At 48.4% G+C, this 18,803-nt stretch overlaps 1 protein-coding gene across 1 annotated transcript in view; it reads right to left on the bottom strand.

Annotated features, from left to right (window-relative positions):
- The window catches only part of LOC123665129, a 73,139-nt gene that overhangs the window by 16,572 nt on the left and 37,764 nt on the right, over nucleotides 1-18,803 (bottom strand). Inside the window, exons 28-39 of the mRNA XM_045599475.1 lie at nucleotides 18,508-18,652; nucleotides 10,008-10,190; nucleotides 8,064-8,182; nucleotides 7,234-7,365; nucleotides 6,176-6,328; nucleotides 4,276-5,320; nucleotides 3,695-3,891; nucleotides 3,336-3,482; nucleotides 2,724-2,912; nucleotides 1,816-1,964; nucleotides 937-1,064; nucleotides 136-333 (exon numbers count right to left, since the gene is read on the bottom strand). Of these exons, the coding sequence (XP_045455431.1) occupies nucleotides 136-333; nucleotides 937-1,064; nucleotides 1,816-1,964; nucleotides 2,724-2,912; nucleotides 3,336-3,482; nucleotides 3,695-3,891; nucleotides 4,276-5,320; nucleotides 6,176-6,328; nucleotides 7,234-7,365; nucleotides 8,064-8,182; nucleotides 10,008-10,190; nucleotides 18,508-18,652 (2,785 nt within the window). The remainder of the gene's footprint in view (nucleotides 1-135; nucleotides 334-936; nucleotides 1,065-1,815; nucleotides 1,965-2,723; nucleotides 2,913-3,335; nucleotides 3,483-3,694; nucleotides 3,892-4,275; nucleotides 5,321-6,175; nucleotides 6,329-7,233; nucleotides 7,366-8,063; nucleotides 8,183-10,007; nucleotides 10,191-18,507; nucleotides 18,653-18,803) is intronic.

The raw sequence follows: 18,803 nt of genomic DNA, 5'->3' as shown, positions 1-18,803 counted from the left end.
CTCACCCGCTGCGAGTGCGCGCTGTGCAAGACGGGCAGCGCGGCGGCCAGCGCCTGCAGCGCGGCGGCGGCGGCGTGCGGCCAGTGCGCCGGCGCGTCCAGCAGCGCGCCCAGCCGTGTAGCACACTACACTCACCCGCTGCGAGTGCGCGCTGTGCAAGACGGGCAGCGCGGCGGCCAGCGCCTGCAGCGCGGCGGCGGCGGCGTGCGGCCAGTGCGCCGGCGCGTCCAGCAGCGCGCCCAGCCGCGCCCACTGCGCGCCGGAGCTCAGCAGGCCCGACGTGTAGCACAGCGCCTTCGTGAGCGCCACGCGCCCCGCCACCCCGGTGCCCGACTGGGGGCGGAATATCATTTTAACTGAGGTAGGGCACAGCAGGAATTTCCTGCTCAAAATATGGAGCAGCCCGACTGGGGAAGTACCTCGACCTTACAGAAGATCACAGCTAAATAATACTGTTTTCAAGCAGTATTGTGTTCCTGTTGGTGAGTAAGATGACCAGAGCTCCTGGGGGGATTGGGGATTAAATCGGCAACGCGCTTGCGATGCTTCTGGTGTTGCAATTGTCTATAAGCTACGGCAATCGCTTACCATCAGGTGAGCCGTACGCTTGTTTGCCGACCTAGTGAAGTAAAAAAATAAAAATATAAAAATAAATAAATAATCGCATTCGCATCGCATTCAGTCTGTAACATCCTACTGCTGAGCATCGGCCTGCCGTGTATAGAAGAATGGTCGGAGCTTAATCCACCACACTTCTCCAATGCAGTTTGACTTATATTTTCCTTACTATGAGTGATGATCGCTATTAGGTATTTATGATAACAACTTTCTATGTTACTTCTAAGTTTAATCAACAATCTTTAATCAGCTCTTAGTTTGTCGAAGGTTGTCTTGCTTTTAATAAAATATTTTTATTGTATCATAAAATTTAATTACCTTCGGATCCAGCATTTCTGTAGTAACATCCATTAGCAGTTGAAGGCAGCTGTTGACGTCTATCTCCGTATTTTTCCTCTTACGCTTTACTTCTTTCCGAATCTTATAGGACACATCATCTGTCATATCTGAAAATATATATAGATTTAGATAACTACTTTTTGAGTAATCTTTGATAACGCGTAGTTACTTGATTATTTTTGATCTAGCTGATTCGGCAAACGTTGTCTTGCCACTAAACTTTATTGAAAAAAAGGGGTTGGTGGTAGAAGGGTAAAAATTTAGGGTATGTATTTTTTAACGGCAAATCATAATAAAATAAAAAATAAATAATTTATCTAAAAGTTAAAAAAAAAATTAGGGGTGGACTACCCTTAACATTTAGGGGGATGAAAAATAGATTTTGTTCAATTCTCAGACCTACCCAATATGCACACAAAATTTCATGAGAATCGGTCAAGCTGTTTCGGAGGATTTTAACTACAAACACCGCGACACGAGAATTTTATATATTAGATAATATAGATTTATAAGGTATCTTGAAAATGAAAACCAACACATAACATTTGAATCATCATTTCACAAATAATAATTATATTCATTAAATATAACTAACACTGATTCGGTATGTATGATAGCTTCAGCTGATCAAAATCAGTAAGAAAAAAAGCGAGCGAATACTTTACGTGTTCTGCGAGGCCCGGTAGGGATACGTACAGGGGCATACACCCAGACCATAATCAAATATCTGTATATATAAAAATATCTGTCCCAGCGGGAATCAGACTTGCGACCGCTAGGGCTTTTGGCGACCACAGACACTTCTACACCATATCGGTTCAAAAGGTTATATTTGTTACTATATCTATTGTGACTCACCTGCAGCGTACTTCAAATACTCAGTACTGAACTGTCCGTAGTGAAAGTCACAGAAACCATCCCGCATCAGTGGCACCCGCTCCAAGTTCACATCCTCGAACAGACTGTACGCTGAAGTACCGACCAGGATGTTACGGAGACGCTGCATCCTAAGAGACAAACAATCTAAGTTTACATACTATATTATGTAAAATTATATAAAGTTAAAAATTAATCGCTAAGTGTGTCGCTAAGTGTGTCGCTAAGCGCTAAGTGTGTTTGTTGCGAAGCGCTAAACTCGAGAACGCATAGACCAATTTTAGACGACTTTTATTAACTTTTTAATACTTTGTAAATATTTTTATAGAACGAATAATTAAGAAATTTGCGCAGAAAATTATAGGCTTTTCAAATATTTCAACTTTATGCATTTGACAGTTCTCAGGACGGAACAACAGAGGAACAGCGTACCACCTAATTACACCATTGAGCTCAGATTCTTTTCGTACATGGAGAAAGAGGCCTATGCCCAGCATTGCTATGCTACAGGCTGAATCATCCATCAATCATTTATCTATCATACACATCACACCCACGTCACCCACACGTCACACCCACGTCACACCCAGGTCACGCCCACGTCGCACCAACGTCACGCCCACGTCACACTCACGTCACACTCACGTCACACTCACGTCACATCCACGTCACACCCATGTCACGCCCACGTCACGCTCACGTCACGCCCACGTCACGCCCACGTCACGCCCACGTCACGCCCACGTCACGCCCACGTCACGCCCACGTCACGCCCACGTCACACCCACATCACTCCCACTTCACGCCCGCGTCACGACCACGTCACACGCACGTCACGCCCACGTCACGCCCACGTCACGCCCACGTCACACGTCACACGTCACACGCACCCGTCGGCCAGCGGCAGGCGCCTGCGCGGCACGTGCAGCAGGCGCGCCCGCACGCGCGGCCCGCCCGACAGCAGCAGCTGCGTGATGCCGCCCACCGCCCAGTGGCTCCCGTTGCCCTGCAGCGCTCCCAGCAGCCCCACCCATATCTCCTCGAACTGCTTCTTTGACGACCAGCCGATTAGGTTTACTCTATAAAACGTTAACAACCTTTAAAATATAACATCATATATTACATTTATACGTTCTTTGAAGGCTTTTACTGTATATTATGAGTCTTGTCTTTATATATTATTTTCAAACGAGTAACTGCGGAGTTTCTTGCCGATTCTTCTCTGCAGAATCTACATTCCGAATCGGTGGTAGCTTCACTTTTACAAAAAAAATAATTTATTTTTAAAATTTTAATTTGTAAAATGACGATTCGAAAGTACTCTTGGAGCTTATTTGAATAAAGCTATTTTCGATTTTGATTTTGCTTACAAATTGTAAATATACCAAGTTACAGCGAATAAAAACGAATAACATTTTTATTTACGGTAATTCGCGAATTATTTTATAGTCAAACTGGAGAAAGTTTTTCTCCTTGTTTAAAGTTAAAAACGCAAATCTTACCTAAACAAAAAGGCTTCTAATACATCCATATCCTGTAAAGGCTGTAGGGGTATATCGATTTTTTCCAACTGATCCTTTTTTGCTTTCACTTCGACGTACGACCACGCGAGCGGCGGTATCAAAGCTATGTTTGTCACTAGTTCTAACCTAAAACAAATTGTGGGTAGTTAAATATTAGTTTACCAAAAAAACTGTTGAACCATCCACTACTGGTCAAATATAGGTGAGGATAGGGTCGGTTACGTGCTTGCGACGGTTCTGGTGTTGCAAGCGTCTATAAGCTACAGTAATCGCTTACCATCAAATGAGCCGTGCGCTTGTTTGCCGACCAAGTTATATATAAATAAAAAAATACCAACCTTGACAAACTTATGAGAAGACTCTCAATTGATTTTTTATATCGATTCCCAAGTATATCTCTATTACTTTTACTATATAAATTTTCTTCCCAATATTCAACTAATGTAGCTAATTTATTCCCTGTTATTATGATGTCTGGTATCGGACCCTCGTCTTGTATCTTCATGAAGGTTTTTAATATTAGGGGCTTTGTGTCCTGTGGAAAAAAATCAACATAAAATTTTATTACACGAAAAACAAATACCACGAACTTTTTAGAGTCCAAACATTTTAAGGACATTTTAAGACATTTTAAGGACGAATTTGGATGTAAAACGAGGAAAAATAAGCAAGTAATTCTTGTCGTGATACAATAAAAGATTCTAGGTAAGATTGGCTCTCATAATTTTTTTTTAATTTTTTTAAATAATACCATGGCCATATTTTTATAGCAACCCCATTAGTGCAATATTAGAAACATATGTGGTTTGGTAAAATATAAATTCACCTAGTAAGAAGACAAGATCGACCTTTTAAGTGACCTTAAAGGAATCCTACACTATCACGATGGTAATATAAAAAAGGAATAGAAAAAACATACCTTAACCAAATATTTAACGATCGCATACAAGCAACTAATCGCCGATTGGGTCCTATTAAAATTACTCTCCACATTTAACTCCGACCAGATCTCTTTGATACTCAAAGCCTTCGCCACGTTGTGAACTGCGACCAATATCACGTGATCCACGGACACGTTATCCGTAGAAACGTTTGTAACACGAAAAGAAACATCCGCATGTACCGGCGTTTGAACGACTTTCTTATTTTTGATCAAAAACGACAAATACTGAAGCGATACCACAGAAAATACCGCGATATTTCTGGTCAATGTACTTGGTAGTATATTTTCGATGCACTTTTCCAATAATTCGCAGTCCGTTCCATCTATTAATGTTAGAACCGAATCAACAGACTTCAAGAGCCCTGTCAGTACGGTGTGTATCGTTATGAATTCTTGGTAAAAAAGTTTATCTTGGAATACCTGATGGCAACGTCTTGTATACCTGTCTATCGTTTGTTCGACGTTCAAATTAAAATTTTCTGATTGACTCAGTGGTCTGTTCTGTTTGGGGAATAATTTCAGGACATCTGCCAAAGATTTGTCCAAAATCGTCAAAGAAACTTGGTAGAGTTTTGGCATTTCTGGTACCGAAATGTCCGTTTCTTCCTCCGTTATTTGGAGATTGCCAAACTTTTCTTTGACATCGTTATCCATAATTGGTATGAAGAATTGAGACTTCGATTCCTTCGTCTCACCTTTCTTGAACACTTGTAGAGTATTGACTACGTTTAACTTATTGCTATCAATGGAGGAAGACATTTCTTCTTTCGCTATTTCGATCTCCCTCTGTTCTCTCATCAAGTCTATCTCTGACTCTCTCAACTCTTGTTCTGACAATACATTAAAGAATTCTCTTGTAAACTTTTCGCAAGATATTTTGAAACAAGAACTTAGTATTTTTCTGTCGAATTCTGGGCAGGACATTATGCATGTGAGATCTTCTTGAGTGAGAGTTGATAGAAGCAAAGCTAAATCGTTGGACTTCGGTACTTTCGGTACATTGCAGTATGTTTGACAGCATCTAATAAAAACATCATAAATTAAAAAAGGACTATTAGTTACCACCACTCAGACTATTTGGTTGTTAGCTTGTCTTGACTAAGATAGACAAAATCAAAGTCAGTAACACTAAATTTTCTTTGAATACTTATTGTATATTTAAAAACTTTCTTATAAATTATGATGTAAAAAAACAAAACTTGTAAAATACCACGTAAATGATTATCAAAAGTTTTGCATTAAAATGTTCATCCCGAAATGAAATGAAATGAAATGAAATGAAAATGCCAACACACTTAATGAACGTCAAAAATAATCTGCATTTGAAAAAAAAAAACTAAGAGTCCTGGTACCTACCTGGTATCTTAACATTAGGTACATTACAAACTTAGGTAATGTACCCAGTGTCTTATTGTTTTATGATTCAGATGTATTGATACATACTGTAATATTAACTTGTTTGAAGTAAAACTTTAGGCACGCTTGTCTTGGGGAATGAACTGGTGAGTACGTTACTAAAAGTAATCGGGCGAGGCGAACGGAAGTTTTAGGGAAAAATAATTTAGTAAAGATAGAAAGAGAGATAGTTGCGTTTCGTAAGTTTGACTTCAGTCGTGTCGTCTAAAGAACACTCGATTTTTTGAAGTTATACTTCTTTTGGCACATGATGAGAGTAATTTTTCAGAGTCACAATAAACCGACACCCTGAAGTTAGCTAGTCAACAAAGAGGAAGTTAGCAACGTGAAGTTAGCTAGCCAATGAAGTATAACTTCTTGCGTGCGTGCATAAGTACACACATCCCTTTTTTTAACCCATACGAGTCTTTATAAAAGAAGTTAAGCCATTTGAAACAAATCTTGCTCATCAATCACTAACCTGCCCTTAACCTGATTCAGAAGCCAGTTGCAATCAACGTTTGTGGTAACGATATAATGTGAGTTGACCGCTCTATCCTGCGAGAGATCAAGAGGCGAAAGGTCAAACACACTGGACGCCAATGCGTTTAGTTCCATCACTAAGTTTGAATAGCTGAAACAAATGTATTTGTGTTATATAACTAGTCGATTCAATAGACGTCATGAGTTGACAGTCCAACGCATGAACTTTACGATAATAAAGTCAAAATATTATAAAAAATTGTTAAAAAAGTACGGTACAGAAGCTCATTTGAATTGTCATTTTACAATTATTATATGTAATTAATAATCTATACTAATAAATGGAGAGCAGATTTTTTGTTCAGTTATACTGTGAGAACTACTGAACCGATCGGAATAACACTTATACCATAAGATTCAAAGTGTTTCGGAGAAGTTTTTAATATACGATAAGTTGGTGATTACTTATCGTGTAAAACAAATGTGGACGGACAGAGGTCGCTAGCATTTCATATAAAACTACCATCGATCAGATTCTGCAGAGAGGAATCGGCTTTACAACAAAAAAACTGTCAATTATTATGAATTATCATGACATAAGTTAAATCCTGAATGAAGAACATCTCCTAAGTCCACACATCTTTGTCATTAATATTATCTTGAACCAAATAATATGCTTTAGATATTAAATGAGGAATCAGGGTGAGCCGTACGCTTCTGTGCCGACCTAGTTATATATATATATATATATATATATATATATATACAAATAATATAATAAATTATGGCTGATCAGTTTTTTAACCATGGGTAGACTGTTGGCCTAGGGAAACAAATTTTTATTTTTATTTTATTTTTTTAACTTTAGTCCTCTAGTCTTTTGTTAGGGCATTAGTGTACGTGTCTGTCCTATATTTAAGTTCACTTGTGTACCATATGTGGAAACTTTTAATTGGCCTTTATGTACCTACTTGTATATTTAAATCCATGTAATTTAACTGTGTAAGTTTTCCTGTAAAATAAATAAAAAATTTAAATAAATATACAAAATCTCACCGTATATGAACCTTATCCCTTTGTAACAGCTCCAATGCGACTTGAACATCCTCTTTGGACAGTTGAGAGTTGATAGTTTCGGGGGGCATATTCTTGAGTGCTCTACATCTATCTATCGCTAGTTTTGCAAATCTGTGATTAAAAAAAATTGAAATAATAAAAATTTAATTAGCACAAAGGCAAGACTAAACCCTAAGAGTCTGTTTCACTGTTGCTTAGAAATCTATCTGACATAAAACAGTATCAATCAGAAGTTCATGACATATTTATCTTTTTCATCATTCAAGTTAACTTTCCACTTCTATCACAGTCCACTGCTGGACATAGGCCTCCACAAGTTCGTGCCCGACATTATGGCGCGAATTCATGTGTTTTGCTCATAGTCACCACGCTGGGCAGGCGGGTTGGTGACCGAAAGTTAATTTATCACATATTTCTATTGGAAAGACGGTTAAACGGAATCTATATGCGATTCGTTACTCATAATCAATATTTACAAAACGAACAAGATGTAGACATTTTTGTTTATAAAATAAAATAAAACACTTATAAAGACATTCATACTAATCGAAAAATTTAATTATAAATAATAATAAATTATGAAAAAAATCGAGTGTGCTTTAGAACACACGACTGAAGTAAAACTCCTTTAGTTGCCCTAGAGTCAATCTTCACTAACTTATATGTCCCTCTCAACTTCCGTTCGCCTCGCCCGTTCACACTTTTCGTAACGCTCTCGTCACGCATTCACAAGCCCACTTTCCAAGTCGAGCTTGCGTAAAGAAGTTTTACTTTAAAAAATCAACAAATAAAGAAAATTTGTAACTCACCGTGTAGCAACGGCCGGTTCCAGTTTCCCGATGATACGGCAGATGAGGAAAACTAAAGCACCCGACTGGCTCTCGTGACAGAGAGACAGTATTTTGTATGTGTTTAATGCGAATTCATCCTGAAAATTATTGGTTAATAGTAATGTTGTGATTTTTATTAATTTAATTGTAATTTACGATAAAAAGATTGTATTATTTCATTAAAACTTATAATTATTTTTAATTTTACAATTAAATATTGTAAGAATTTGGCAACTTAATTCATTTTCATCTAAACCAATGGGAATCGATTACAGTGGGGTATGTTAAGTGGGAATAATTTGTTGGTAAGCTAGAGGAAGGTACTGTGTGGCTACGGTACTAAAGAATACAGCCACCCCCTCTCTTCCCGTGGGTGTCGTAAGAGGCGACTAAGGGATAACACAGTTCCGCTACCACCTTGGAACTTAAAAAGCCGACCGATGGCGGGATAACCATCCAACTGCTGGCTTTGAAATACACAGGCCGAAGACGGGCAGCAGCGTCTTCAGTGCGACAAAGCCAGTACTGCGGTCACCAACCCGCCTGCCCAGCGTGGTGACTATGGGCAAAACACACGAGTTCACGTTATTTTTGGCGTAAACTTGTGGAGGCCTATGTCCAGCAGTGGACTGTATAGGCTGTAATGATAGAGGAAGGAACGGAGGATTCATTCTGGTTGCTGGATTTGGAGCGAGCACTAATTCTGTCATTGATTACTTAATCATATATTGTATATCCAATCAATTTAATCTCTTAATCATATACTGTATATTCAATCAATTGAATTAGTTAGAAAAGGTGTTTAATTTCTTTACAGTAATAAAAGTATATTATGCGTCTTCGGTGCGACAAGAGTTTACGCCATTTTTGGCGCGAACTTAGGGATGCCTATGCCCAGCAGTGGACTGTGATATGCAGAAGTGAGTAATTTATGTTAAATAGGGGTTCGCTTAAACGTATATACACGCCTAACTCCCGTTTGACTTCACCAAATTGGATAATTTTTCTTCTTTGTATACATTATCATCTGGACAAGGTTTTTATAAAAGAAAATTAATAAAGGCGGCACAAAACTCATCAGGCTACTATTAATTTATTATTTATATAATTATCTTTGCTCGCAAATAAAAAAAACAGACTTCAAATACATCGACAAGTAATAAAACGTAGGTAGACGAAAACATAGTAAAGTAAATATGCGTTATGAGGGATAATTAAAAGACTATTAGTCAGATCTCAAAATTAAATGCGACCACACGTCAAGCGACGGGTTCGAATTTAAAAAAAATCGGTACACCTATTAAAAAGTTAAGTATGAGATAACATACATTTAAAAAAAACTTTCAATTTAACATCCCTTAAATCGATTAAAAAGAAAATATTTTTTTTAGTTAGAACCTTTTTGTTTAGTTTATTGTCAGGACAGAAAAATAAAACTTTGTTGTGATGACAGAAATATTTTTACATTAAGATTGTAAGAAAATTAGTTTAAATAAAGGCTTTAAATGTTGTTTTCTTGTTTTAGGTAAGAGAATATTGTAATTATAATGGAGTTTAAATGCTAAGAATTGTAAATATAGAAAATATGTAGTAATATAAATAAATTTCCTGTATTAGAGAAACGCAAATATAGTCTTTATTTTGGGATTTCTATTAAAAGGAACAGAAAAAGTATAATTATTATTATATATTTAAATAAAATAAAAATAATATATGGCGATACGAAGTTCGGCGAATATATCAGTTACATATAATATAAATTTAATATTTCATAAAATTACCTTCAAACATTTTTGAATATCATATCAAAAATTGACCGCTCCAGCGGGTTCGAACCCCGCTGGAGCGGTCAATTTTTGATATGATATTCAAAAATGTTTAGAATTCCTAATGTGGGTAACACAAAAATAAAATCTTAGATACCTTCAAACAGTTCTGGCATCTAGCGGCAATCGCTTGCAACAGTAGCCCAGAGGCCCCGGGCGCCTGTTGAACCCTGTTTATAAAGTTCCGTACAATATCTTCGTTATACTGCGATACTAGTATGTGTACTCTGTTAACTAGCAGCCAAGAGAGATGTACCGCTTCTGATAGGCCGTTGTCTATCTGTTGTAAGAAAAATATATGATAAAGTATTGTTTAATATACTTGTAAGTGTGTGGTTGTATGGTAGCTGCAGAGGCTTGGAGTTCAGAGTAAGTTCTGATTTAGAGTACGATAATAGATGTACAACGTAAATATATTTTCGTCTAGGGCTAGTTAGTAATTTAACTGAGGTAGGGCACAGCAGGAATTTTCCTGCTCAAAATATGGAGCAGTCCGACTGGGGTAGTAACTCGACCTTACAGAAGACCACAGCTAAATAATACTGTTTTCAAGCAGTATTATGTTCCTGTTGGCGAGTAAGGTGACCAGAGCTCCTGGGGGGATTGGGTATAGGGTCGGCAACGCGCTTGCGATGCTTCTGGTGTTGCAGGTGTCTATAAGCTACGGTAATCTCTTACCATCAGGTGAGCCGTAAGCTTGTTTGCCGAACTAGTGACATAAAATATATATATATGTATATATATAGAAACAGTTAAATTTTTGTTTTTTTTTTTTTAAATACAACGGCAAACAAGCATACGGCTCGCCTGATGGTAAGCGATTACTGTTACTTATAGACGCTTACAACACTAAAAGCCTCGCAAATGCGTTGCCGACCCTATCCCTAACTCCCCCCAGGAGTTCTGGTCACCTTACTCACCAACAGGAACACAACACTGCTTGAAAGCAGTATTATTTATCTGTGATCTTCTGTAAGTACAAAATCACAGCAAAAGTGAAGAAAATAATGTTTTTATATACAATTTTAGCCACCGCTTGTATAAAAACAGCTGGTACCACGATTCGTGATGCAGCGCTATTTACATCTTGCAACTACAAATGCACACTTACACACACTTCAGCCTCAGTCCACTGCTGGACATAGGTCTCCCCAAGTTCGCGCCAGTCATGATGGCGCGAACATTACATATGCATATCAGATCAAAATCAAAATCAAAAACCACTTTATTCAAACAGGCGTCAAAAGCACTTTCGAATTGTCATTTTACAAATTAAACTGATTCTTAGTTTTTAAAAGTAAAGCTACCACCAATTCGGAATGTAAATTCTAGTACAGAAGGTACTTTTTTAATTCAAATTATGGCTATGCTTTAGATTAAGAACCATCGAATTATGTGGTTTTGGGGGGTGGAGGGAGGTCTACACTAGGTAACACTGCCTAGCCCTCCCTCTAGTTCTTCATCTAAATCTTTAATTATCACCAATTATCGACAATTCCATCTGCGACAGTTATGAAAAGAAAATTTATTTCTTATAGAAAATTTGTTATTGTTTCAAATTTAAATTATGTTAAATAAATTTACACTACTGTACTCTTCGTTTCAGAGGAATTCAATTGGTTTCAATAATTAGAAATAGCGATAGTAATTTTTTGTTAAAATAACTTAAATTTAGAAACGATTATATTTAAATATTATCTTCTGACATGTGGTTTATTTCATACTAAAAGTTAAATCTATTTGTTTATATCTCTCTCGTGAGACCACGACTAGATAAGCCTTCAGACGAAATTACATACACGCAAACGGCTGACAATGAACTTAAAATAATAGATGAAGGTTGAGCTCAGTAGCACACACGCAAGCACAAGGTGCGTGTGCATGTGTGTGCGTGCTTGTGTGTGTGTGTGTGTGTGTGTTTGCTTGTGTTGGTGTGTGTGCTTCTGTGTTAGTGTGTGTGCTTGTGTGTTAGTGTGTGTTTTTGTGTGTTGGTGTGTGTGCTTGTGTGTGTTCGTGTCTGTGTGTGTGTGTGTGTGTGTGTGTGTGTGTGTGTGTGTGTGTGTGCGCGCGCTTATTTGAGTGTGTGTTCGTGTGTGTGAGTGCTTATGTGTGTGTGTATGTGTTTGAACGTGTGTTTGGCTGTGTGTATGTGCTGAGAGTGTGTAAGTGTGCGCGTGTTGCGTGTGCGTGCGCTCGGCGGGCCCCACAGCAGCGGCGGCACTCACGAAGTGCTCGCAGGAGGCCAGCGCGCACGCGGCCTGCAGCGCGCCCGCGTGTGTATGTGTGTGTGTGTGTGCACGTAACAGCGGCCGCACTCACGAAGTGCTCGCAGGAGGCCAGCGCGCACGCGGCCTGCAGCGCGCCCGCGTGTGTATGTGTGTGTGTGTGTGCACGTAACAGCGGCCGCACTCACGAAGTGCTCGCAGGAGGCCAGCGCGCACGCGGCCTGCAGCGCGCCCGCGTGTGTATGTGTGTGTGTGTGCTGGTGTGTGCGCGTGTTGCGTGTGTACAGCCACAGCGGCGGCACTCACGAAGTGCTCGCAGGAGGCCAGCGCGCACGCGGCCTGCAGCGCGCCCGCGTGTGTATGTGTGTGTGTGTGCTGGTGTGTGCGCGTGTTGCGTGTGTACAGCCACAGCAGCGGCACTCACGAAGTGCTCGCAGGAGGCCAGCGCGCACGCGGCCTGCAGCGCGCCCGCGTGTGTATGTGTGTGTGTGTGCTGGTGTGTGCGCGTGTTGCGTGTGTACAGCCACAGCGGCGGCACTCACGAAGTGCTCGCAGGAGGCCAGCGCGCACGCGGCCTGCAGCGCGCCCGCGTGTGTATGTGTGTGTGTGTGCTGGTGTGTGCGCGTGTTGCGTGTGTACAGCCACAGCGGCGGCACTCACGAAGTGCTCGCAGGAGGCCAGCGCGCACGCGGCCTGCAGCGCGCCCGCGTGTGTATGTGTGTGTGTGTGCTGGTGTGTGCGCGTGTTGCGTGTGTACAGCCACAGCGGCGGCACTCACGAAGTGCTCGCAGGAGGCCAGCGCGCACGCGGCCTGCAGCGCGCCCGCGTGTGTATGTGTGTGTGTGTGCTGGTGTGTGCGCGTGTTGCGTGTGTACAGCCACAGCGGCGGCACTCACGAAGTGCTCGCAGGAGGCCAGCGCGCACGCGGCCTGCAGCGCGCCCGCGTGTGTATGTGTGTGTGTGTGCTGGTGTGTGCGCGTGTTGCGTGTGTACAGCCACAGCGGCGGCACTCACGAAGTGCTCGCAGGAGGCCAGCGCGCACGCGGCCTGCAGCGCGCCCGCGTGTGTATGTGTGTGTGTGTGCTGGTGTGTGCGCGTGTTGCGTGTGTACAGCCACAGCGGCGGCACTCACGAAGTGCTCGCAGGAGGCCAGCGCGCACGCGGCCTGCAGCGCGCCCGCGTGTGTATGTGTGTGTGTGTGCTGGTGTGTGCGCGTGTTGCGTGTGTACAGCCACAGCGGCGGCACTCACGAAGTGCTCGCAGGAGGCCAGCGCGCACGCGGCCTGCAGCGCGCCCGCGTGTGTATGTGTGTGTGTGTGCTGGTGTGTGCGCGTGTTGCGTGTGTACAGCCACAGCGGCGGCACTCACGAAGTGCTCGCAGGAGGCCAGCGCGCACGCGGCCTGCAGCGCGCCCGCGTGTGTATGTGTGTGTGTGTGTGCACGTAACAGCGGCCGCACTCACGAAGTGCTCGCAGGAGGCCAGCGCGCACGCGGCCTGCAGCGCGCCCGCGTGTGTATGTGTGTGTGTGTGCTGGTGTGTGCGCGTGTTGCGTGTGTACAGCCACAGCGGCGGCACTCACGAAGTGCTCGCAGGAGGCCAGCGCGCACGCGGCCTGCAGCGCGCCCGCGTGTGTATGTGTGTGTGTGTGCTGGTGTGTGCGCGTGTTGCGTGTGTACAGCCACAGCGGCCGCACTCACGAAGTGCTCGCAGGAGGCCAGCGCGCACGCGGCCTGCAGCGCGCCCGCGTGTGTATGTGTGTGTGTGTGTGCACGTAACAGCGGCCGCACTCACGAAGTGCTCGCAGGAGGCCAGCGCGCACGCGGCCTGCAGCGCGCCCGCGTGTGTATGTGTGTGTGTGTGTGCACGTAACAGCGGCCGCACTCACGAAGTGCTCGCAGGAGGCCAGCGCGCACGCGGCCTGCAGCGCGCCCGCGTGTGTATGTGTGTGTGTGTGCTGGTGTGTGCGCGTGTTGCGTGTGTACAGCCACAGCGGCGGCACTCACGAAGTGCTCGCAGGAGGCCAGCGCGCACGCGGCCTGCAGCGCGCCCGCGTGTGTATGTGTGTGTGTGTGTGCACGTAACAGCGGCCGCACTCACGAAGTGCTCGCAGGAGGCCAGCGCGCACGCGGCCTGCAGCGCGCCCGCGTGTGTATGTGTGTGTGTGTGTGCACGTAACAGCGGCCGCACTCACGAAGTGCTCGCAGGAGGCCAGCGCGCACGCGGCCTGCAGCGCGCCCGCGTGTGTATGTGTGTGTGTGTGTGCACGTAACAGCGGCCGCACTCACGAAGTGCTCGCAGGAGGCCAGCGCGCACGCGGCCTGCAGCGCGCCCGCGTGTGTATGTGTGTGTGTGTGTGCACGTAACAGCGGCCGCACTCACGAAGTGCTCGCAGGAGGCCAGCGCGCACGCGGCCTGCAGCGCGCCCGCGTGTGTATGTGTGTGTGTGTGTGCACGTAACAGCGGCCGCACTCACGAAGTGCTCGCAGGAGGCCAGCGCGCACGCGGCCTGCAGCGCGCCCGCGTGTGTATGTGTGTGTGTGTGCTGGTGTGTGCGCGTGTTGCGTGTGTACAGCCACAGCGGCCGCACTCACGAAGTGCTCGCAGGAGGCCAGCGCGCACGCGGCCTGCAGCGCGCCCGCGTGTGTATGTGTGTGTGTGTGTGCACGTAACAGCGGCCGCACTCACGAAGTGCTCGCAGGAGGCCAGCGCGCACGCGGCCTGCAGCGCGCCCGCGTGTGTATGTGTGTGTGTGTGTGCACGTAACAGCGGCCGCACTCACGAAGTGCTCGCAGGAGGCCAGCGCGCACGCGGCCTGCAGCGCGCCCGCGTGTGTATGTGTGTGTGTGTGCTGGTGTGTGCGCGTGTTGCGTGTGTACAGCCACAGCGGCGGCACTCACGAAGTGCTCGCAGGAGGCCAGCGCGCACGCGGCCTGCAGCGCGCCCGCGTGTGTATGTGTGTGTGTGTGTGCACGTAACAGCGGCCGCACTCACGAAGTGCTCGCAGGAGGCCAGCGCGCACGCGGCCTGCAGCGCGCCCGCGTGTGTATGTGTGTGTGTGTGCTGGTGTGTGCGCGTGTTGCGTGTGTACAGCCACAGCGGCGGCACTCACGAAGTGCTCGCAGGAGGCCAGCGCGCACGCGGCCTGCAGCGCGCCCGCGTGTGTATGTGTGTGTGTGTGCTGGTGTGTGCGCGTGTTGCGTGTGTACAGCCACAGCGGCGGCACTCACGAAGTGCTCGCAGGAGGCCAGCGCGCACGCGGCCTGCAGCGCGCCCGCGTGTGTATGTGTGTGTGTGTGCTGGTGTGTGCGCGTGTTGCGTGTGTACAGCCACAGCGGCGGCACTCACGAAGTGCTCGCAGGAGGCCAGCACGCACGCGGCCTGCAGCGCGCCCGCGTGTGTATGTGTGTGTGTGTGCTGGTGTGTGCGCGTGTTGCGTGTGTACAGCCACAGCGGCGGCACTCACGAAGTGCTCGCAGGAGGCCAGCGCGCACGCGGCCTGCAGCGCGCCCGCGTGTGTATGTGTGTGTGTGTGCTGGTGTGTGCGCGTGTTGCGTGTGTACAGCCACAGCGGCGGCACTCACGAAGTGCTCGCAGGAGGCCAGCGCGCACGCGGCCTGCAGCGCGCCCGCGTGTGTATGTGTGTGTGTGTGCTGGTGTGTGCGCGTGTTGCGTGTGTACAGCCACAGCGGCGGCACTCACGAAGTGCTCGCAGGAGGCCAGCGCGCACGCGGCCTGCAGCGCGCCCGCGTGTGTATGTGTGTGTGTGTGCTGGTGTGTGCGCGTGTTGCGTGTGTACAGCCACAGCGGCGGCACTCACGAAGTGCTCGCAGGAGGCCAGCGCGCACGCGGCCTGCAGCGCGCCCGCGTGTGTATGTGTGTGTGTGTGCTGGTGTGTGCGCGTGTTGCGTGTGTACAGCCACAGCGGCGGCACTCACGAAGTGCTCGCAGGAGGCCAGCGCGCACGCGGCCTGCAGCGCGCCCGCGTGTGTATGTGTGTGTGTGTGCTGGTGTGTGCGCGTGTTGCGTGTGTACAGCCACAGCGGCGGCACTCACGAAGTGCTCGCAGGAGGCCAGCGCGCACGCGGCCTGCAGCGCGCCCGCGTGTGTATGTGTGTGTGTGTGTGCACGTAACAGCGGCCGCACTCACGAAGTGCTCGCAGGAGGCCAGCGCGCACGCGGCCTGCAGCGCGCCCGCGTGTGTATGTGTGTGTGTGTGCTGGTGTGTGCGCGTGTTGCGTGTGTACAGCCACAGCGGCGGCACTCACGAAGTGCTCGCAGGAGGCCAGCGCGCACGCGGCCTGCAGCGCGCCCGCGTGTGTATGTGTGTGTGTGTGTGCACGTAACAGCGGCCGCACTCACGAAGTGCTCGCAGGAGGCCAGCGCGCACGCGGCCTGCAGCGCGCCCGCGTGTGTATGTGTGTGTGTGTGCTGGTGTGTGCGCGTGTTGCGTGTGTACAGCCACAGCGGCGGCACTCACGAAGTGCTCGCAGGAGGCCAGCGCGCACGCGGCCTGCAGCGCGCCCGCGTGTGTATGTGTGTGTGTGTGCTGGTGTGTGCGCGTGTTGCGTGTGTACAGCCACAGCGGCGGCACTCACGAAGTGCTCGCAGGAGGCCAGCGCGCACGCGGCCTGCAGCGCGCCCGCGTGTGTATGTGTGTGTGTGTGCTGGTGTGTGCGCGTGTTGCGTGTGTACAGCCACAGCGGCGGCACTCACGAAGTGCTCGCAGGAGGCCAGCGCGCACGCGGCCTGCAGCGCGCCCGCGTGTGTATGTGTGTGTGTGTGCTGGTGTGTGCGCGTGTTGCGTGTGTACAGCCACAGCGGCGGCACTCACGAAGTGCTCGCAGGAGGCCAGCGCGCACGCGGCCTGCAGCGCGCCCGCGTGTGTATGTGTGTGTGTGTGTGCTGGTGTGTGCGCGTGTTGCGTGTGTACAGCCACAGCGGCGGCACTCACGAAGTGCTCGCAGGAGGCCAGCGCGCACGCGGCCTGCAGCGCGCCCGCGTGTGTATGTGTGTGTGTGTGCTGGTGTGTGCGCGTGTTGCGTGTGTACAGCCACAGCGGCGGCACTCACGAAGTGCTCGCAGGAGGCCAGCGCGCACGCGGCCTGCAGCGCGCCCGCGTGTGTATGTGTGTGTGTGTGCTGGTGTGTGCGCGTGTTGCGTGTGTACAGCCACAGCGGCGGCACTCACGAAGTGCTCGCAGGACGCCAGCGCGCACGCGGCCTGCAGCGCGCCCGCGTGTGTATGTGTGTGTGTGTGTGCTGGTGTGTGCGCGTGTTGCGTGTGTACAGCCACAGCGGCGGCACTCACGAAGTGCTCGCAGGAGGCCAGCGCGCACGCGGCCCGCAGCGCGCCCGCGTGTGTATGTGTGTGTGTGTGCTGGTGTGTGCGCGTGTTGCGTGTGTACAGCCACAGCGGCGGCACTCACGAAGTGCTCGCAGGAGGCCAGCGCGCACGCGGCCTGCAGCGCGCCCGCGTGTGTATGTGTGTGTGTGTGCTGGTGTGTGCGCGTGTTGCGTGTGTACAGCCACAGCTGCGGCACTCACGAAGTGCTCGCAGGACGCCAGCGCGCACGCGGCCTGCAGCGCGCCCGCGTGTGTATGTGTGTGTGTGTGCTGGTGTGTGCGCGTGTTGCGTGTGTACAGCCACAGCGGCGGCACTCACGAAGTGCTCGCAGGAGGCCAGCGCGCACGCGGCCTGCAGCGCGCCCGCGTGTGTATGTGTGTGTGTGTGCTGGTGTGTGCGCGTGTTGCGTGTGTACAGCCACAGCGGCGGCACTCACGAAGTGCTCGCAGGACGCCAGCGCGCACGCGGCCTGCAGCGCGCCCGCGTGTGTATGTGTGTGTGTGTGTGCTGGTGTGTGCGCGTGTTGCGTGTGTACAGCCACAGCGGCGGCACTCACGAAGTGCTCGCAGGAGGCCAGCGCGCACGCGGCCTGCAGCGCGCCCGCGTGTGTATGTGTGTGTGTGTGCTGGTGTGTGCGCGTGTTGCGTGTGTACAGCCACAGCGGCGGCACTCACGAAGTGCTCGCAGGAGGCCAGCGCGCACGCGGCCTGCAGCGCGCCCGCGTGTGTATGTGTGTGTGTGTGCTGGTGTGTGCGCGTGTTGCGTGTGTACAGCCACAGCTGCGGCACTCACGAAGTGCTCGCAGGACGCCAGCGCGCACGCGGCCTGCAGCGCGCCCGCGTGTGTATGTGTGTGTGTGTGCTGGTGTGTGCGCGTGTTGCGTGTGTACAGCCACAGCGGCGGCACTCACGAAGTGCTCGCAGGAGGCCAGCGCGCACGCGGCCTGCAGCGCGCCCGCGTGTGTATGTGTGTGTGTGTGCTGGTGTGTGCGCGTGTTGCGTGTGTACAGCCACAGCGGCGGCACTCACGAAGTGCTCGCAGGACGCCAGCGCGCACGCGGCCTGCAGCGCGCCCGCGCGCAGCACGCCGCCGGCGCCGCGCTCGGCACTCAGCGGCAGCTCGCGGGCGAAGCCTATCAGCTTGTGCCAGTACTTGTGCGATAGGAAATTTAACCTACGGACATTCATTTCATTACTATTTAACTGAGGTAGGGCACAGCATGAATTCCCTGCTCAAAATATGGAGCAGCCCGACTGGGGTAATACCTCGACCTTACAGAAGATCACAGCAAAATAATACTGTTTTCAAGCAGTATTGTGTTCCT

This window comes from Melitaea cinxia, chromosome 23 (assembly GCF_905220565.1).
Source record: "Melitaea cinxia chromosome 23, ilMelCinx1.1, whole genome shotgun sequence".
In the NCBI taxonomy this organism is placed as follows: Eukaryota; Metazoa; Arthropoda; class Insecta; order Lepidoptera; family Nymphalidae; genus Melitaea; species Melitaea cinxia.
This window is presented reverse-complemented; position numbering and strand designations above follow the sequence as displayed.